This window comes from Daphnia magna, linkage group LG10 (assembly GCF_020631705.1).
Source record: "Daphnia magna isolate NIES linkage group LG10, ASM2063170v1.1, whole genome shotgun sequence".
NCBI classification, from domain to species: Eukaryota; Metazoa; Arthropoda; class Branchiopoda; order Diplostraca; family Daphniidae; genus Daphnia; species Daphnia magna.
The window spans coordinates 3,915,577-3,931,309 of NC_059191.1; the positions used below are offsets into that span (position 1 = coordinate 3,915,577).

General features: G+C 36.0%; 5 protein-coding genes across 7 annotated transcripts; 2 read left to right on the forward strand and 3 right to left on the reverse strand.

The window, feature by feature from the left end:
* The first annotated feature begins 1,417 nt into the window (after window positions 1-1,417).
* Window positions 1,418-2,520, forward strand: LOC116936085. Its single transcript, XM_032943289.2, has 3 exons — window positions 1,418-1,471; window positions 1,575-1,676; window positions 1,921-2,520. Exons 2-3 carry the CDS (start codon window positions 1,619-1,621, stop codon window positions 2,295-2,297), a joined length of 435 nt encoding a protein of 144 aa, XP_032799180.2. The 5' UTR covers window positions 1,418-1,471; window positions 1,575-1,618; the 3' UTR covers window positions 2,298-2,520.
* Window positions 2,521-3,172: 652 nt separating this feature from the next.
* Window positions 3,173-5,024, reverse strand: LOC116935335 (protein ALP1-like). Of its 2 annotated transcripts, XM_045179815.1 has the most exons (3): window positions 4,524-5,023; window positions 4,264-4,438; window positions 3,173-4,184 (listed from the first exon to the last, which is right to left on the reverse strand). In XM_045179815.1, the coding sequence occupies exon 3, from the start codon at window positions 4,100-4,102 to the stop codon at window positions 3,215-3,217; it is 888 nt and encodes a 295-aa protein (XP_045035750.1). In that variant the 5' UTR covers window positions 4,103-4,184; window positions 4,264-4,438; window positions 4,524-5,023; the 3' UTR covers window positions 3,173-3,214. The 2 variants fall into 2 exon arrangements, with proteins under 2 accessions (XP_045035750.1, XP_032798550.2); XM_032942659.2 differs by having other exon boundaries at window positions 3,173-4,438; window positions 4,524-5,024.
* Window positions 5,025-8,179: 3,155 nt separating this feature from the next.
* Window positions 8,180-10,645, reverse strand: LOC123466286. 2 transcript variants are annotated; one of them, XM_045179747.1, is made up of 5 exons: window positions 10,187-10,645; window positions 9,909-10,112; window positions 9,010-9,848; window positions 8,813-8,938; window positions 8,180-8,564 (listed from the first exon to the last, which is right to left on the reverse strand). In XM_045179747.1, exons 1-5 carry the CDS (start codon window positions 10,449-10,451, stop codon window positions 8,457-8,459), a joined length of 1,542 nt encoding a protein of 513 aa, XP_045035682.1. In that variant the 5' UTR covers window positions 10,452-10,645; the 3' UTR covers window positions 8,180-8,456. The 2 variants fall into 2 exon arrangements, with proteins under 2 accessions (XP_045035682.1, XP_045035683.1); XM_045179748.1 differs by lacking the exon at window positions 8,180-8,564 and adding an exon at window positions 8,632-8,723.
* Window positions 10,646-11,403: 758 nt separating this feature from the next.
* Window positions 11,404-14,118, forward strand: LOC123476842 (H/ACA ribonucleoprotein complex subunit 4-like). The gene is given in 14 exon segments (XM_045179700.1): window positions 11,404-11,551; window positions 11,752-11,891; window positions 11,949-12,062; window positions 12,064-12,120; window positions 12,122-12,167; window positions 12,225-12,340; window positions 12,510-12,759; window positions 12,813-12,973; window positions 13,037-13,276; window positions 13,332-13,340; window positions 13,342-13,436; window positions 13,495-13,642; window positions 13,707-13,847; window positions 13,994-14,118. Coding segments are annotated over 14 exon segments (1,587 nt in total). The 5' UTR covers window positions 11,404-11,538; the 3' UTR covers window positions 14,051-14,118.
* Window positions 14,048-14,982, reverse strand: LOC123476843 (chromatin complexes subunit BAP18-like). The gene is made up of 4 exons (XM_045179701.1): window positions 14,790-14,982; window positions 14,665-14,725; window positions 14,498-14,599; window positions 14,048-14,437 (listed from the first exon to the last, which is right to left on the reverse strand). The coding sequence occupies exons 1-4, from the start codon at window positions 14,836-14,838 to the stop codon at window positions 14,170-14,172; spliced, it is 480 nt and encodes a 159-aa protein (XP_045035636.1). The 5' UTR covers window positions 14,839-14,982; the 3' UTR covers window positions 14,048-14,169.
* Between the last annotated feature and the right edge of the window lie 751 nt (window positions 14,983-15,733).

Below are 15,733 nucleotides of genomic sequence, written 5' to 3' on the forward strand. Positions count from 1 at the left end.
GGTTGACCATAAAACGGTTTTTACGTTGGTTGAGTAGAACTTTTTAGTTGAACTACGCAGTTAACCATAAAACGAAAATCGATCTCAACATGTGGAAAGCTCCTGCTCCTTTCCCATCCCTTTCAGAAATGCTAATTGTAAATTTGATAGAAATAAAAAAAAATTGTTGTTTTAGGAAATAACCGGTGTCTGTAAATTTTTCTAAAATATTGATAATAGTATTACGTAGTCAATTGAAATTTGCTAAAATTTTGTTATATATTGATTAGTGTGGAGTAGCAGACGTAAAACGTCAACATAAAAAATTTGTAACAACAAAATGCAGATGTCACAATTTCTTCAATGTCTATTCAGTAGTTATTTACTTATCTCTAATCTCAAATTTCTGGAATGGTAATAAATGTTAATGTAGGAATTATTACAAAGTTTAACATATTTTTATTTTATATTTTTTTATTTTATATATTTTTATTTTTTTATTTAATATTTTACCTCTTGGCCTTAAAACACCATCACACTTTATATTCATTGTGATAGAAAAAAAATTACAAATGTGTACCACGACCCACGTGCCACGTCCCTAACTCCCTATCTAAAGAAAGCCGTCTGCTGTGATTGCTTGAACAAAAAAAGGTTGCCAGATTAAAGAAAATAAGAATTGTTATAAAGTGGGAGGGTCAACCAACTTGAATTTAGTTCAACCACAGTCTGGACTGTGGTTGAACTTTTGTGGTTGAGCTCGCAAAATTTGGTCGATCACAACCTTGGTTGAACTTTTTGTTAACCATAAAACGGAAATAAAGCTCAACTGTGACGAATTCGTTAACGAAAAAAAACTGATTGAGCTCAATTTAGGTTCGCGTTGAGCTAAAAAGTTGACGATAAAACGCACCCCAAAGTGTGATGAAGGTGTTTTAAGGCAAAGAGTTAGAGCTGGGAGTTGTGTCAAGCGGCAAAAGACAGTGGAGGAATTGTTGCTATTCGAGCCTTCAAGTGATGAAGGCTCCGATTGTAGTAGTGTCCATGAAACTTCTACAAAAGTGGATGTGAACAAGGAAATTACTCCACCATAAGTCCAGCGAATTTGCTGGAATAATGTAAGAACAGCCTCTCAACTTAAAATCAACGCTGAAGCAACCAAAGTTTTCTTAAGTATTTATTTTAGACTATTTCTTAAGATTTTCTTATTGCTAACATTTCATTGTGGTACTACAGAGATCGTTGAACATTACTGGCCCAGACTTTGCGACAGCAAAACCAAAAATTCAGGTCTGTGGCAAGAGATTGCCATAAAGATGCTTGAGAACGGGTTCCAGATAAAAACACCTGATCCTGGAAAGTCTGCGCAACAGAAGTGGAATAACTTAAACAAAGAGTACAAAAATTTGTGCTCGCAGCAAAAGGAACTGGAGGGGAGAAGATGTTCTTGATTGCAAGCCCCCATTCTTTGATGAAATTGAAAAAATTCTTGGTTCGTATAATTTATTAGTCTTATGTTTATAACATTGTGTTCTTTACATGAATGCCACAATTACGTACTTAAATTGTTATGGTCGTAACAACCATTTTTTTAGGAAAGGGTAATGCAGCATATCCCGAATATATTGGTGATTCTTCAATGGGAAAACAAAATCCTACTCGATTGAGCAAGGTTACAGAAAATCAAACAAATATAGGTAAGCATAGTCCTTGTATTACGAAACATGGTTTAATTTTAGTACTCCTCAGTCTCATTTCATTCTTATCTCATTATCATTTCATTCTCTTCTCATTATCATTTCATTCTCATCTCATTATCATTTCATTCTCATGTCATAATCATTTCATTCTCATGTCATAATCATTTCATAATCATTTCATTCTCATTTCATTCTCATTTCATTCTAATTTCATTCTAATTTCATTCTCATTTCATTGTAGATGATGGGACAAAGAAAAGGACATCTACCACTGAACATGCAATTTTTAGTGATGGTCCAAGTGGAAGTGAGACACCAAACCCTTCTAATGATAATGATTACATCAGACAACTTCGCTTCTCTGACGATGATGATGATGGCTATGCTTTCAGTTCACAACCAAAGAAGCCAAAAAAAACAAGCAAAGCCACAAATGTGGCAAAGGCTATTGACATTTTAATTGCCAACAAAGCGGAACGCGCTGCCGAACGGGAAGAAAGAAGAAAAAGACATGAAGAGTCAGAGGCTGCAAAGCAAAAGCGTCATGAGGATATGCTGATATTCCGTACTAATTTTCTGGAAGTCTTTACAAGGCAACTCTCTAGTGCAAACAAATAGAATATGTTTATATTCTAAGTGCAAATTTAAGCATTGACTTCTTTTATGGATTTTGTGTACATGCTATTGTTTGTTGGGAAGCGAAGTGTCAGTTTTTTAGAAGAAGAACAAAAAGAGAGAGAAGAAGAAGAAAAGGAAGGGAAATAGGAAGAGCAACAAGAAGAAGAGAAAGAAGAATAATAGGAAGAATAAGAGCAAGAAGAAGAGAGAGAAGAAGAAGAAAAGGAAGGAAAATAGAAATAGCAACAAGAAGAAGAGAAAGAAGAATAATAGGAAGAATAAGAGCAAGAAGAAGAGAGAGAAGAAGAAGAAAAGGAAGGAAAATAGAAAGAGCAACAAGAAGAAGAAGAGAAAGAAGAATAAGAGCAAGAAGAAAAGGAAGACGAAGAGAGAGAAGAAGAAGAAAAGGAAGGAAAATAGAAAGAGCAACAAGAAGAAGAAGAGAAAGAAGAATAAGAGCAAGAAGAAAAGGAAGACGAAGAGAAGAAGAAGAAAAGGAAGGAAAATAGAAAGAGCAACAAGAAGAAGAAGAGAAAGAAGAATAAGAGCAAGAAGAAAAGGAAGACGAAGAGAGAGAAGAAGAAGAAAAGGAAGGAAAATATGCAACAATAAGAAGAAGAGAAAGAAGAATAAGAGCAAGAAGAAGAACAAGAAGAATAAGAGGAAGAAAAGCAAGAAGAAGAGGAAGACGAAGATAGAGAAGAAGAAGAATAGTAAGAAGAAGAAGAATAGCAAGAAGAAGAAGAAGGGTTTCTTGTTTGTCAACTTTACGTTTTTTATAACAAAGAATGTTTTTGTAAGTTATTGTTGATCTTGGATCATAATTCACGTTGTGCAGTTGTTTAATGAAAAAGAAATGAAATAAAGAATTTGAATCCCGAAAACGTTACGCTTGTTGGTATATTGCCACAAATAATTCAATGAAATGCACGTACGCGGTTATGAAATTGTGGTTGGATTTGATCACATAACATGTCACGTTTTAAAACTCCTGCATTACAAGAACCTCGAAGTGGATCATTGAATATTTCCCGATTAACATTACAATTGGCGGGAGCTCGATTCCCATCAATTTCAATATCACCATTCCGAATACAAATATTATGTAGAACGCAGGAGGTTACCACTATGTTTACTGCACGATCGATGGATTGATGCAAATCTTGGGTTCTTCTAAAACGATTTTTCAAGTCCCCAAAAGCCTGTTCCACGACTATTCTAGTGCTGGATAACTTGTAATTAAACAGCTTTTTCGATCTTGATAACTGTCCTCCTCCGTCAGTTCTTTTGTAAGGAACAATGCACCATTTCGTCAAAGGAAAAGCGGAGTCGCCAATTAAATGATATTTCCTGGAATCGAAATGTAAATCACAATTAAGCTGCAGTTGTTGCTGAAGGCTCGATTGCTTCCAAATGAAAGAGTCGTGATTCTTCCCTGGCGATCCAACGAAAGTGTAGCTAAACTGACGATCAGCTTGTACAATCGCCATCAGAACAAAACTGCAATACTGTAAGCGATTTTGATATGATTTCATGTTTTCTTTTTTGGGATGGAACGTCATATGACTTCCGTCAAGCGCGCCAACCACTCCTGGGAATCCACTTCTTTTCTGAAATGCAGCTTCAGCATATATGATGTCACTTCTACTGCGAGGCACTTGAATGAAGTTAGACTGATGATCGAAGAAGAACTGGCAAACCATGCCAACTGCATTGTGGACAGTTGACTCGGTTCTTCCAAACTTGTCAGCAAAGACACGCAAAGCACCTTGATTGCCAAGGAATTGCAGAGTCATGAGCAACATTTCATTAATGGTAAGTGGTTCAGGCCCACCATGGTAGCAAACTTCCTTTCTAAACTCTTCTACGTTTCAGTAATGTAGCATCCTGTTAAATGTAGAGCGAGAGACTCTAAAGTGTCTCCAAAAGTTACGGTCTGAATACAGTGTTACAACCGCTAAGTAACCTGTTTGTTTGGGATGGTCTTCTTTAAGCAAGCTAAGCACTACAGCTGAGAGGTCGTCTTCTTCACTCTCAGAATTTTCGATACAACTGCTTTCGCTACTCGAGTCCTGAAACAAAATATCTTCAGCAACTTGGGTAACTGCCATCACTAACCATACTTCAGCACCGATATGCTCCTGAAGTATTTTTATTTAGATAAAATCAAATAATTAACAAATTTATGTAAAACTTTGTAATAATTACTACATTTAAATATATTACCATTCCAGAAATTTCCGATTACAGATAAGTAAACAACTGAAGTGTGTTGTCTGCTTTGTTGTTGTTACAATTAACGTTTTACGTCTGCTACTATACACTAATCAAAATATATTTAATAATTTTAGCAAATATCAATAAACTATATAATACTGATTTCGAAATTTTTCAAATATTTACAAAAACCGTTAATTCTTAAAACAACTATTTTATATTACTTCTTTCAAATTTACATATTAAGCATTTCAGAAAGGGATGGGAAAGGAGGAGGAGCTTTCCATAGGTTGACATCAATATTTATTTTTTGGTTAACTGCGTAGTTCAACCAAAAAGTTCTACTCAACCAACGTAAAATCCATTTTATGGTCAACCAAAAAGTTGAGCAGCTCAACTTTAGGTTGACGATAAAACGCACCCTTGGTTAGTCCGACTTCGACCAACCGAGTTGATCTAGAATCCATTTTGGTGTCAACCTTATGGTTGAGTTCAACTCAACCAGGTAGACGCCAAAACGCGCCTTAAATTCAAGTTGATTGACCCAAGTGTTGCCACTTTGCAGGTTTTTGAGGGTCTGGACAAGTTTTCGTTTTTATCTTGCAGGTTTGCAAGTTTTTGTAGGTTTTTATCACTTTTGCAGGTTTTTCACAGTTTTTTCAGTTATTTTGTGTCTTTTTTGGACATTTTTTCAGTTTTTAAGAAAAAAGCGGTGTAAATTAGATGAGTTGACAACGCCACATATAAAAAATTGGAATTGGCCGCGTTTACGCCTTGTCGTTTTCGTCTAATTGTCTGCTCTGCTGAACGAAAAAGGAAAAACCATGCTCAAAGCCTCAGATCCTTTATATTTATTTAAACTATTACTTCGTTTTTGCTCAGAATTTTGGTGTTAAACAAAGTAGTTGGCCCCAATTCATGTCTTCTTCGTCCACATCAGATTTGAACTGACGAAAAAAAAATGACACACTCGTGAGTTTATTGCATATTAAAAAATGGTTTTTAAATGAAGGAAAAAGCGCTTACAATCATATCTTTCCTGACGAACTACTTGAAGTAGTATCAAAAGTCAAATCTAATGCAGTTGTCGATCCTGGTGAAAGTGATGGAGTCAAATAGAAGTCCTTTCCTTCTATCAGAGAATTTCTCTGATAATTTTTCCAATGAAAATCGAAAGTTTTCGTGATGCACAATGTGATTCTCGTTCCATAATATTTAATCCAGTTAACGTTTTCTGTTTGTCTTATTCTTAATGATCTTCTATGTTCAACTGTTTCAAAAATTGAAATTGAAATACAGATAAAGACTTAAAAAGGTCATTTTCATGAAAATATTACAAATTTTCAGCAAGTTTTTTCAGGTTTAAAAAAAAATTCAAGTTTTTAGTAGGGTTTTTAGAAAAATGTGCAAGTTTTCAGCAGGTTTACAGTGATCTGGATATCAGGTTTTTCAGGTCTTTTGTAAAAAATTCCAAGTTTTCCCGATTTTCGAAGTGGGACCCAGTGCTGCCACGCCAAAAAACCCGGAATCCCCTGGAACCATGTAAAAAATCCCAATTTTCCCACATTTTCCGATTAAAAATCCCAAGGAAATCCCACCTTTTTCTTTATAAAATCCCACGTTTCCCGCCTGTTTTTTGAAATCCCACCTATTTTCCCAAAATTTTATTTCAAAATATAAGTCTCTGACTCGGGGAGTTAAATTGTATTTTATTTATCGAGCGTTAAACTGTCTTGGTGAAACAAATGGCATAGGGGATATATAGGACATGGCACATGGGAGGAAATTTCGCATCATATAAAACTAGTAAAAAGTTTATTGCACAAAACTTAAAATGACTTAGAATCTGGAATGGTGGCATTGGATTTTACTTTAATAACGGCCTGGACTAATTCGTCGGTGATATTGACTTCATCAGCACTCTTATCATGAGCTTTTAACCAAGACTTTATTCTCATTAGACTAACTACGGTATCATCATCTATACTAGTTCTTTTGTCCGTTTTAGTATTGTTAAGTTCACTGAATTTTCTTTTTGCTATTACGTTACTAACGATTAAACTAAAAAGCATTGAAACGAAAACGCACAAGTTAGCGAAAGTGGCCTCGTCATTTACAAAAACTTTTTGCCAATATTCTTCCGCAGGCAAGCGAAAAACTGCGGACTCAGTTAGAACCCCGAAAGCAGACGTAGGGAGTAGGGCATGAGCATTCCATTCTTTTTTCGGTTTTTAAACGATCACAGAACTTATTTAAAACCGTAAATCTTTCAAATAATGCACTCAGTGTTCGAGGTTTCAGATTTCGCGCATTTTCCGGATGTAGCATAGTAACAACCTCATAAACTGGATCCGTAAAATCGAATCGAGATTTCATATCAGAGATCGCAGTAATATAGAAATCCCTACAATGAATGTAAAATGAGTTGATTCTCATATCTTGAGATACGCCCAATTCCGATTGAGAGACAGCGATGGCACTGGATTGAAACACAAAAAACTGTCGTCTGCACACTGAAGCACTGCGCAAGTGCGCAGTCATTTGGCAAAGGTTGCCCAATAGCCAATAATATTTTTATTACTATTACCCAATAAGACAATAACACTTTTTATCACTAACTGGCGATTTGGCCAAACCCCAAAATAATTTATCTAATTATCTTCTACTTCTAAATCCCACCTTTTTTCAAAAATCCCAATCCCATCCCATCCCACATTTCTACTTTTGGAAATCAAAAATCCCAGAAAGTGGGACCTTCCCACCAAAGTGGCAGCACTGGTGGGACCACTGGTTGACCAGAGTAATAGAATACTGGATACTGGTGTAGCCACGGCCATGTTAACTCCCCCTCTCGGATTTTTTCCCAAAAGTTGTTGCCAATTTCGCGGATCGATTGTGAGAAAATGAGGCAAGATATCGATTTAAGTGTCCCATAACCGTAACTGCCACCTATGAATTGAGTTTTAAGGGTTGTTATTGTCATAACAACCCATATGTTTATACATACATTTTTTCACACTAATTAATTAAGCCACTTTTTGTTTACTTTCTGAAGTACAGACGACGAAAATGAGCGAAAACATAGCGAAAACGTAATACATCACAAGTTCCCAACACAGCCGCTGTGGCGCTTTCGTTATGGGACAGGAAGACTTTCAGGCCAAAAAGGCAATGGGAGGGCCCGCCATAAGCGTGGCTACACCAGTATTCTATTACTCTGGGTTGACCCTCCCACTTTATAATAATTCTTATTTTCTTTAATCTGGCAACCTTTTTTTTGTTCAAGCCATCACAGCAGACGGCTTTCATTAGATAGGGACGTGAAACGTGGGTCGTGGTACACGTTTGTTTTTCTATCGCAATGAATACAAAGTGTGAAGGTTTTACCTCTAGGCCATGGTTGTAGATATAATGGTTCCCACTGTCTGTGTTATAAGGTCCCATAAGGCAGCTGATTTTTTTGTGATCTTTGGTTACTGCGACAGCCCCGCGACCTGGTGTTGGAAGGGTGGAAGCTTACACTGAAACAACACAGAAATTTTCTAAGTCCCTCGTAAACAAATCAGAGCTATGCGTACTTTGCGGCTTTGCGCATCCGTTAAACAGATTGATTGACGATTTTCTAATTAAGATTAATTTCAGATGATAACAATAGATTTCATTGGTTCAATTTATAACTTGTAATGTGTATTAACATACATACAATTTACATTTAGAAAAAAAAAATTAAGCAAGTTTTGCCATCTTGAAATTTTGTCGCACGTTACTATCAACTTCTGCCAAATTACGTTCTTGAAAACGCTTTGATTCAAAATGATATCTAACTTGTACGAATTCCATTATTAAATAAGGATACGAGTCAGCACGGTGTGTGTCACAAAAAAAAGGACAAAGATTGAGTACTTTGATTTTTGACATACAAATTTCAAAAATTATCAAATTTCAACAAATTATCAAAAATAAAGGGTCGTAACGCATTCCTTTCTTACAGTTATCTTTTCCCGGTTTTGCTTTAGCTTTGTCCATCATAGTTTTCACGATTAACTGTTCCTGATAGAGATTTGAAAAATCTATTAATAAACTGATATATGATATGGTCTTTAGTAAGTATGGAATGTCATTGTCAATCGTCTGGAATATTATTTTTGAATAGTCTTGCGAATAAGTTGGATTTCACAAATGTGAGGGTTGGAATAAGGAATGATATCTCTATCGAAATAATTGGAAAACATTGGTCAAATAGGGAAGCATACATATAGTCTAGTCATGAGGTAATTAAATTAGTATTTCATTGTTACCGTAGGACTCAGGCACTTTAGTTTTTCGTCAAAGTTATTCTTTTTCTGTTCCTTAATCAATTTTTGGTTTGTAATAGTCAAAGTCTGCTTTTCTTTTTCTAAATTTGACACAATTCCAGAGACCAACTAAAATTACAAATAGAAAATATATTAATAGTAATCGTATGTTAATTTATGAATAACAAAAAAATAATTACTTTTCCTTGTTGGAGAATTCTTCTCATTGCTAAATTTCTCTTTTGCTGTTGGTTTTTCTTTTGAATTCCTGTCCTCTCAGCCTTACAACCTAATTGTTTCTTGCGAGTCATCAGATATTTCTTAAGGAATTTGCAATTCAAACAAACATTGTTTTCAGTAAGTCCTGTGCACCGGTTAGATCGTATGATTTTTCCGTCTTTCACAGCGCTACATCGGGACGTCACACAAACATTCGCTAGTGATAGTTCAACAATTCCATCACACACATTGCTTACTTCCACGGCACCAATAATGTTAGATAAATCTTCAATTACATTGAAATTAGTCTTAACATTACGGGGAAATATTTGTTTTCCATTGAGGAACAATTCCACCTTATTCATGGAGACAACTGAGATTGTTTTTATTACAATTTTGCGATCTGGAGAAAATGAATGACTGAAACACACGAGGGTTTTGTTAACCTTATCTTCTTGCCACATCCACGAAGAGGAAGGTAGTTTGACTCTCGCAATAACATCAGTGTATGTAGCTGGGTCAAGGTATCCTTCCATTTCTGTCTCCCGTGCTGTTTGTTCTGAATTTTCTTGTAACATTTCTTCTGTCATTTCACCCGGTGCTCCAATCAGTTCATCCACTTCCATATCATTTGGTTCAAATTCTACTCTCAATTGAGATTCAGATTCAGATGCCATTTCTTTTTCAGGTGGAATGTGTAGGAGTGTTTCAGTAGTAGGTTCCTGGAACATGTCTTCTGTTGTTACACATGGTAATGCCACAGGTTCAGCTGCTTCCATATCATTTACTTTTCCTTTTTCAGCGTCAAGTTGGTGTATAGCTGTAACATAACATGTCATGTTTTTAAAAAATATCTTATTACACTTAGTTTTTAATTTACCTATGCTATTTGACGTTGACTTCTTTGCATGTGATGGGATCAATACATTGGTGTTGTTATTCGACAAAAATGATTGATTGTCCAACTGCAGCTTAGGATTAGCAGCTTTAGACTTTGCTGTTATATTTCGATATGGTGACTTAAACCTATCACTGTGAACATACTTCTTTGCAGCAGGTCTTTCGAGTACGCTGACATCATTTCCTGTTAGAAACATACAGAATTAGCAGTATTAGTATAAGTTAACATTGTCATGGATAATTAAAATTTGAGAATACCTAGCAATTTACTGGGCCGAGCACCTGATTTTAATTTCCATTTCGGATAACTGTAAAACACGCCTTGAATTTCTCTCCCTTTGAGTATGTCGTTCTCTTCAAAATGAATACTGCAAATTCTGGACTGGCAAGTGAGTCCTGGCTTTTTAATAATTTCCTGCCAGGAATTTAGACACAACTTCGGTGGATGGAAAAACGCAAGACTTTCCTTTTCTTTGTTATAAGAAGATTTACAATTAAAAACGAAACATGGTTTGCGTGTCATTTTACATTAATCTGCATTTCCGCCATTAAAACGTGAATTCTTCGTTTCTGCAGTAAGCCATTCAGTTAGAGATTGTGTGGGCAGATGGCAGCACTTTCGTAGTAACCATGCCCTGAGGAAAGATCATTGACGGAGAACTTTCAATTTTTTTCTTATGGGACCTTATAACACAGACAGTGGGAACCATTATATCTACAACCATGCTCTAGGCCTTAAAACAGGCCAAGAGGTAAAATATAAAATTAAAAAATAAAAATATGTAAAATAAAAAAATATAAAATAAAAATATGTTAAACTTTGTAATAATTCCTACATTAACATTTATTACCATTCCAGAAATTTTAGATTAGAGATAAGTAAATAACTACTGAATAGACATTGAAGAAATTGTGTCATCTGCATTTTGTTGTTACAATTTTTTCATGTTGACGTTTTACGTCTGTTACTCCACACTAATCAATATATTAAAAAATTTGAGAAAATTTCAATAAACTACGTAATACTATTATCAATATTTTTGAAAAATTTACACACACCGTTATTTCCAAAAACTTTATTTTTTAAAAATTTCTATCAAATTTACAATTAAGCATTTCTGAAAGGGATGGGGAAGGATGAGGAGCTTACAATATGTTGAGATCAATTTTCGTTTTATGGTTAACTGCGTAGGTCAACCAAAAAGTTCTACTCAACCAACGTAAAAACCGTTTTATGGTCAACCAAAAAGTTGAGCAGCTCAACTACAGGTTGACGATAAAACGCACCCATACAAAGCTAGCGCCAGTGCATCAACAAGGTTGGCTATGGCTATGGTTATTTCTTTTTTTTTTAACATGTAAATTAAAATACTTTGTACTAAAGTTAAATTAATAATAATTCTTTTTCAAATTTTTCAAAATGTTCAATGGTAATATTGTAAATATCTGCCTAGAAACATACTATTTTACGAGAACAAACATTAGATGAATGGACAAAATTAAAAAATGGCAATGCCTTCAGTCTTCCGCTTTTCATTATTAGTTTCATTGCTGTTAGTAGAAGGCCTCTAGCTTTTAAACACAGAATTTCGAACCACGTGTGAACCACGATGTATTCTTCCGGTAAGTTCTTCATGAAATTGTTTAAAGTTTCATAGTAACCAACAATTAGTTATATCATCCTTGACAATAAAAAAAGCCTTTGTAACCAGTAAAATTTTTCATCAATTGTCCATCGTTTAAATTGTAAGAAACGGCCAGCAGTGTTTCTTATAAAATTTTGAAGATTCAGTTGTGTGTTCGTCTTCATTATTCTATTCTAGAAATCCTAGGAGAAAAGCAAAGCACTAAGAAGTCAAAGAAATCACTGGGAGACATCCAAGGAGATGGAAGCTTTGTCATAGAACCATCAGAAAAGCCAGTAGCTAAACTTGATTGTTCACAGTGGCCGTTGTTACTTAAGGTAAGAAACTGAATAACATGTGTTACTAGTAAATTGTTCTGAAGTTTCTGTTTCCAGAATTTTGACAAGTTGAACACCAGGACAAATCACTATACCCCTCTTCCAAATGGATGTTCACCACTGAAGAGACCAATTAAGGATTACATTCATGGTGGTTTTATTAATCTTGACAAAGCCGTCTAATCCAAGTTCACATGAAGTAGTTGCTTGGGTTAAGAGAATATTACGGTGTGAAAAAAACAGGCCATTCTGGCACACTGGATCCTAAAGTGACAGGTGTGTGAACATTGATACATTTTACTGTTGTGCGTCTTCAAAAACCTATTGTTCTAGGTTGTCTGATTGTTTGCATCGATCGTGCTACAAGATTAGTTAAATCTCAACAGGGTGCTGGTAAAGAGTATGTTGCCATTTTTAAGCTTCATTCCTCTGTTGAAGACACAAACCAGGTATGTTTTCTCACAACTACAAAACTGACAATTATGGTGCTTGGTGATAAGTTTATTGTAAGTAGTTAACTTAAGTTATTGAAGGCAACTTAGTCGATGAAGCATCTTACAACTGATAATTCACTATTTTAGTGGAAGGCATTATTATAAATGTCTTGTTCTGTTTCAGATTCCAAGAGCTCTAGAAAAGTTGACTGGAGCCCTCTTTCAACGACCACCATTAATTTCGGCTGTTAAACGTCAACTTCGGGTGCGAACCATCTATGAAACCAAGTTCCATGAATACGATGCCGAGAGGAATATGGGTGTATATTGGCTTAGTTGCGAGGCCGGAACGTACGTTCGAACCCATTGCGTCCATCTCGGATTAGTGTTAGGTGTTGGAGCTCAGATGGCAGAATTAAGAAGAGTTCGTTCTGGTAAAAGACAGCTTGTACGTAGTTATGTTAAGTATTAACTTTCACCTTTAAAGGGATACAAAGTGAAAAAGAAGGATTAATGACTATGCATGATGTTATCGATGCCCAATGGTTACATGATAATCATAAGGACGAGACGTATTTGAGGCGAGTGATTCGCCCCCTTGAAGCGTTGATGATGTCTCACAAACGTATCATCATGAAAGACAGTGCTGTAAGTATAAATTCAATTCACAAAGTTCTTTTTTTTTTAATGGATCTATCGACGAAACTACAGGTGAATGCCGTTTGTTATGGAGCCAAAATCATGCTGCCGGGTGTGTTGCGATATGAAAACGGAATTGAGTTGAATGAGGAGATCGTGATAGTCACAACCAAAGGTGAAGCTATCGCCCTTGCCATTGCATTGATGACGACGACAACTATGGCTTCGTGTGACCATGGAATAGTGGCCAAAATTAAGCGTGTTGTTATGGAGCGTGACACCTACCCTAGAAAATGGGGATTAGGGCCTAAAGTAGAACGTTGCTATCAGGAAAACTAAATGTTGCTACAACAATTTTCTTCTTTAGGCTTCTGTGAAAAAAATCTATGGTGAAACAAGGATTGTTGGACCAGTATGGAAAGCCAAATGATAAAACACCCAAAGATTGGTTAACCTCATACGTGGATCTTAAGTACTAGCTTTATACTCGGTAATAATTCTACGTCATAATCCGGATGGTATATTTCTAGCAACGTCAAAAAGGAAAAAGTTGAGCAGTCTGATGATATCGAGGATAGAAAGCGGAAGTTGAGTGAAACGAGCATGGTCGCAGAGTCCCAGTTAGAATCTATGCCGGAAACAAAAGAAAAAAAAAAGAAGAAAAAGGATAAAGAAAGGGTAAACAAATTATACTGGATATTATGGAGGTTAAAGGGTCGAAATTCTACATGTGTGTAATAAGGAATTACTTGGTGATGGTGGCGAAGCCCTCGATGCAACCCCCGAGTCGTTAACTGAAACAAAAGAAAAAAAGAAGAAGAAGAAAGATAAAGTCTCTACCAATGATGAGTCTTTGAATGTAGAGGACAGTACAACAATGCAGGTAAATTCATTACAATTGTCCTTTTGTGTAACATAAACTTGGGTTATTTTGATAGTGACATATTTAAAGAGATTAATAATGGGAAGAAAACTTGATTTGATTAAACCTGTTGCATCAGTACATTAAATAACATGTTGATTTTTTAGGAGCTCGAGCCAGGAAAGAAGAAGAAGAAAAAGAAAGATTCAGAACACAATGACTGAGCACCATTAAAATATATTGATGCATTTTGTTTGCAACATAATACACGTTTCATTTTACAGCTTCGAAATCTTGTATTATACGTTTGCTTCATTGCTAGATAATTCGCGAAAGGCTCACATTATGTGACAACTTCATTTGCTCCTTCGAAATTCAAACCTTCCACATCAACTTCATTCTCACTAGCATTCAACATGTTTAGTGTAACTTCGGCGGTGGGTTTGCTGTTCATCATTTGAGGCTGCTGAACAACTACAACTGTCTGCTGAGGGCTAGAAGCTATGTTCTGATGTGAATTTGTTTGTGTACTACTCTGATTAATAACTCTTGGTAATGAAACACCTGCAGTTTCAAAACACTTTTTCTTCAAACTTCCATGGATTTGGGTTCTGCATAGAAATTAATGTCTGAGCTCAGCAATCTGTCATACTATTTTTATCTCAACTTACACAGTTTTGTCTTTAATGTGTTCTGATAACTTTTCGAGATCTTCTCCAAATCTCTTAATAGAATTTCTTAGCATTTCAATTTCATCTTCACTCCATTTAGATCTATGAGGAACAATTTCTATGAAAATACATGCAGCTAAATTCTCAAGATATCTGAAAATAGTTACCCAGCATTGGCATTTTCTGAAGAGTGCAATTGCATGGTCAGTTTTCCCAATGTACTGAAAGCTACAAAAAACAAAGACAACAATAATTTTAAGGAATAACAAAAAAAATACTAGCATGTAACTACCTAGCCCTGCAGCGCCAAATATATCAGCAACTTTATTTGCAGAATTCATTGTACGTTGAAACAGACCCTTTGCAAATTTTGACTATTGTATTCTTTACCGCCAAACTATTTATTCAAATCCAAGGAGAAGCCTAAACTCTCGTATAACTGCTGTCAGGACTGAGTTCAGTGCTTCCACGGCTGAAAAATAAAAAACCCTAGACGAGTTGCCAGATCTCCCTTTTTAACCGGTATCAAACAACTCCATCTCGTTCAGGCTAGGGCTCGGCCCCGCGACGATCGGGTACGATTTTGGCCGAACCGCGCGGTTCCTTTTTTTAAAAAGGCCAAACCGGTGCGGTTCGGTTTATCAATTTTTGGGAACCGATCGCACCGCGGTTTCCGCGGTTTTACCGCGGTTTGTTGAGTCACACCGCGGTTCTTACGGGTCACACCGCGGTTTTAGGAAAACAACAACACCGCGGTTTTAGGAAAAACAACAACACACCGCGGTTTTAGGAAAAACCGCGGTGTGACCCGTAAGAACCGCGGTGTGACCCGTAAGAACCGTGGTTTTAGACAGTTTACACAACAAGTTTTGCACAGTTTACACAACAGTATAAGTCGTAAATTATGTGAAAAACCAGTTGTATTTTTGCCCACATCATTACAACAATTTTCTTAATCATCATTCGTCAATGTTTTCAATATCGAATTCAGTCAGATTGTGGGAACGTGAATCAATTTCGTTGATCAAACCGGCTTTAGGCCTAAACCATGAGCGCAAGCAGATGAGGGCTTCAACAGTCTCGGAATTAAGGCTCATCCTAGCAATTGCAATACAATCTTTTCCAGTGTTGAACGCCCTCTCACTGCCTGCACTAGTGGCTGGAATGCTTAACATATCTCTAGCCATGTTTGATAATTTAGGCCATCTTTTAGACCTTTGGTCCCAGTAACTTAGT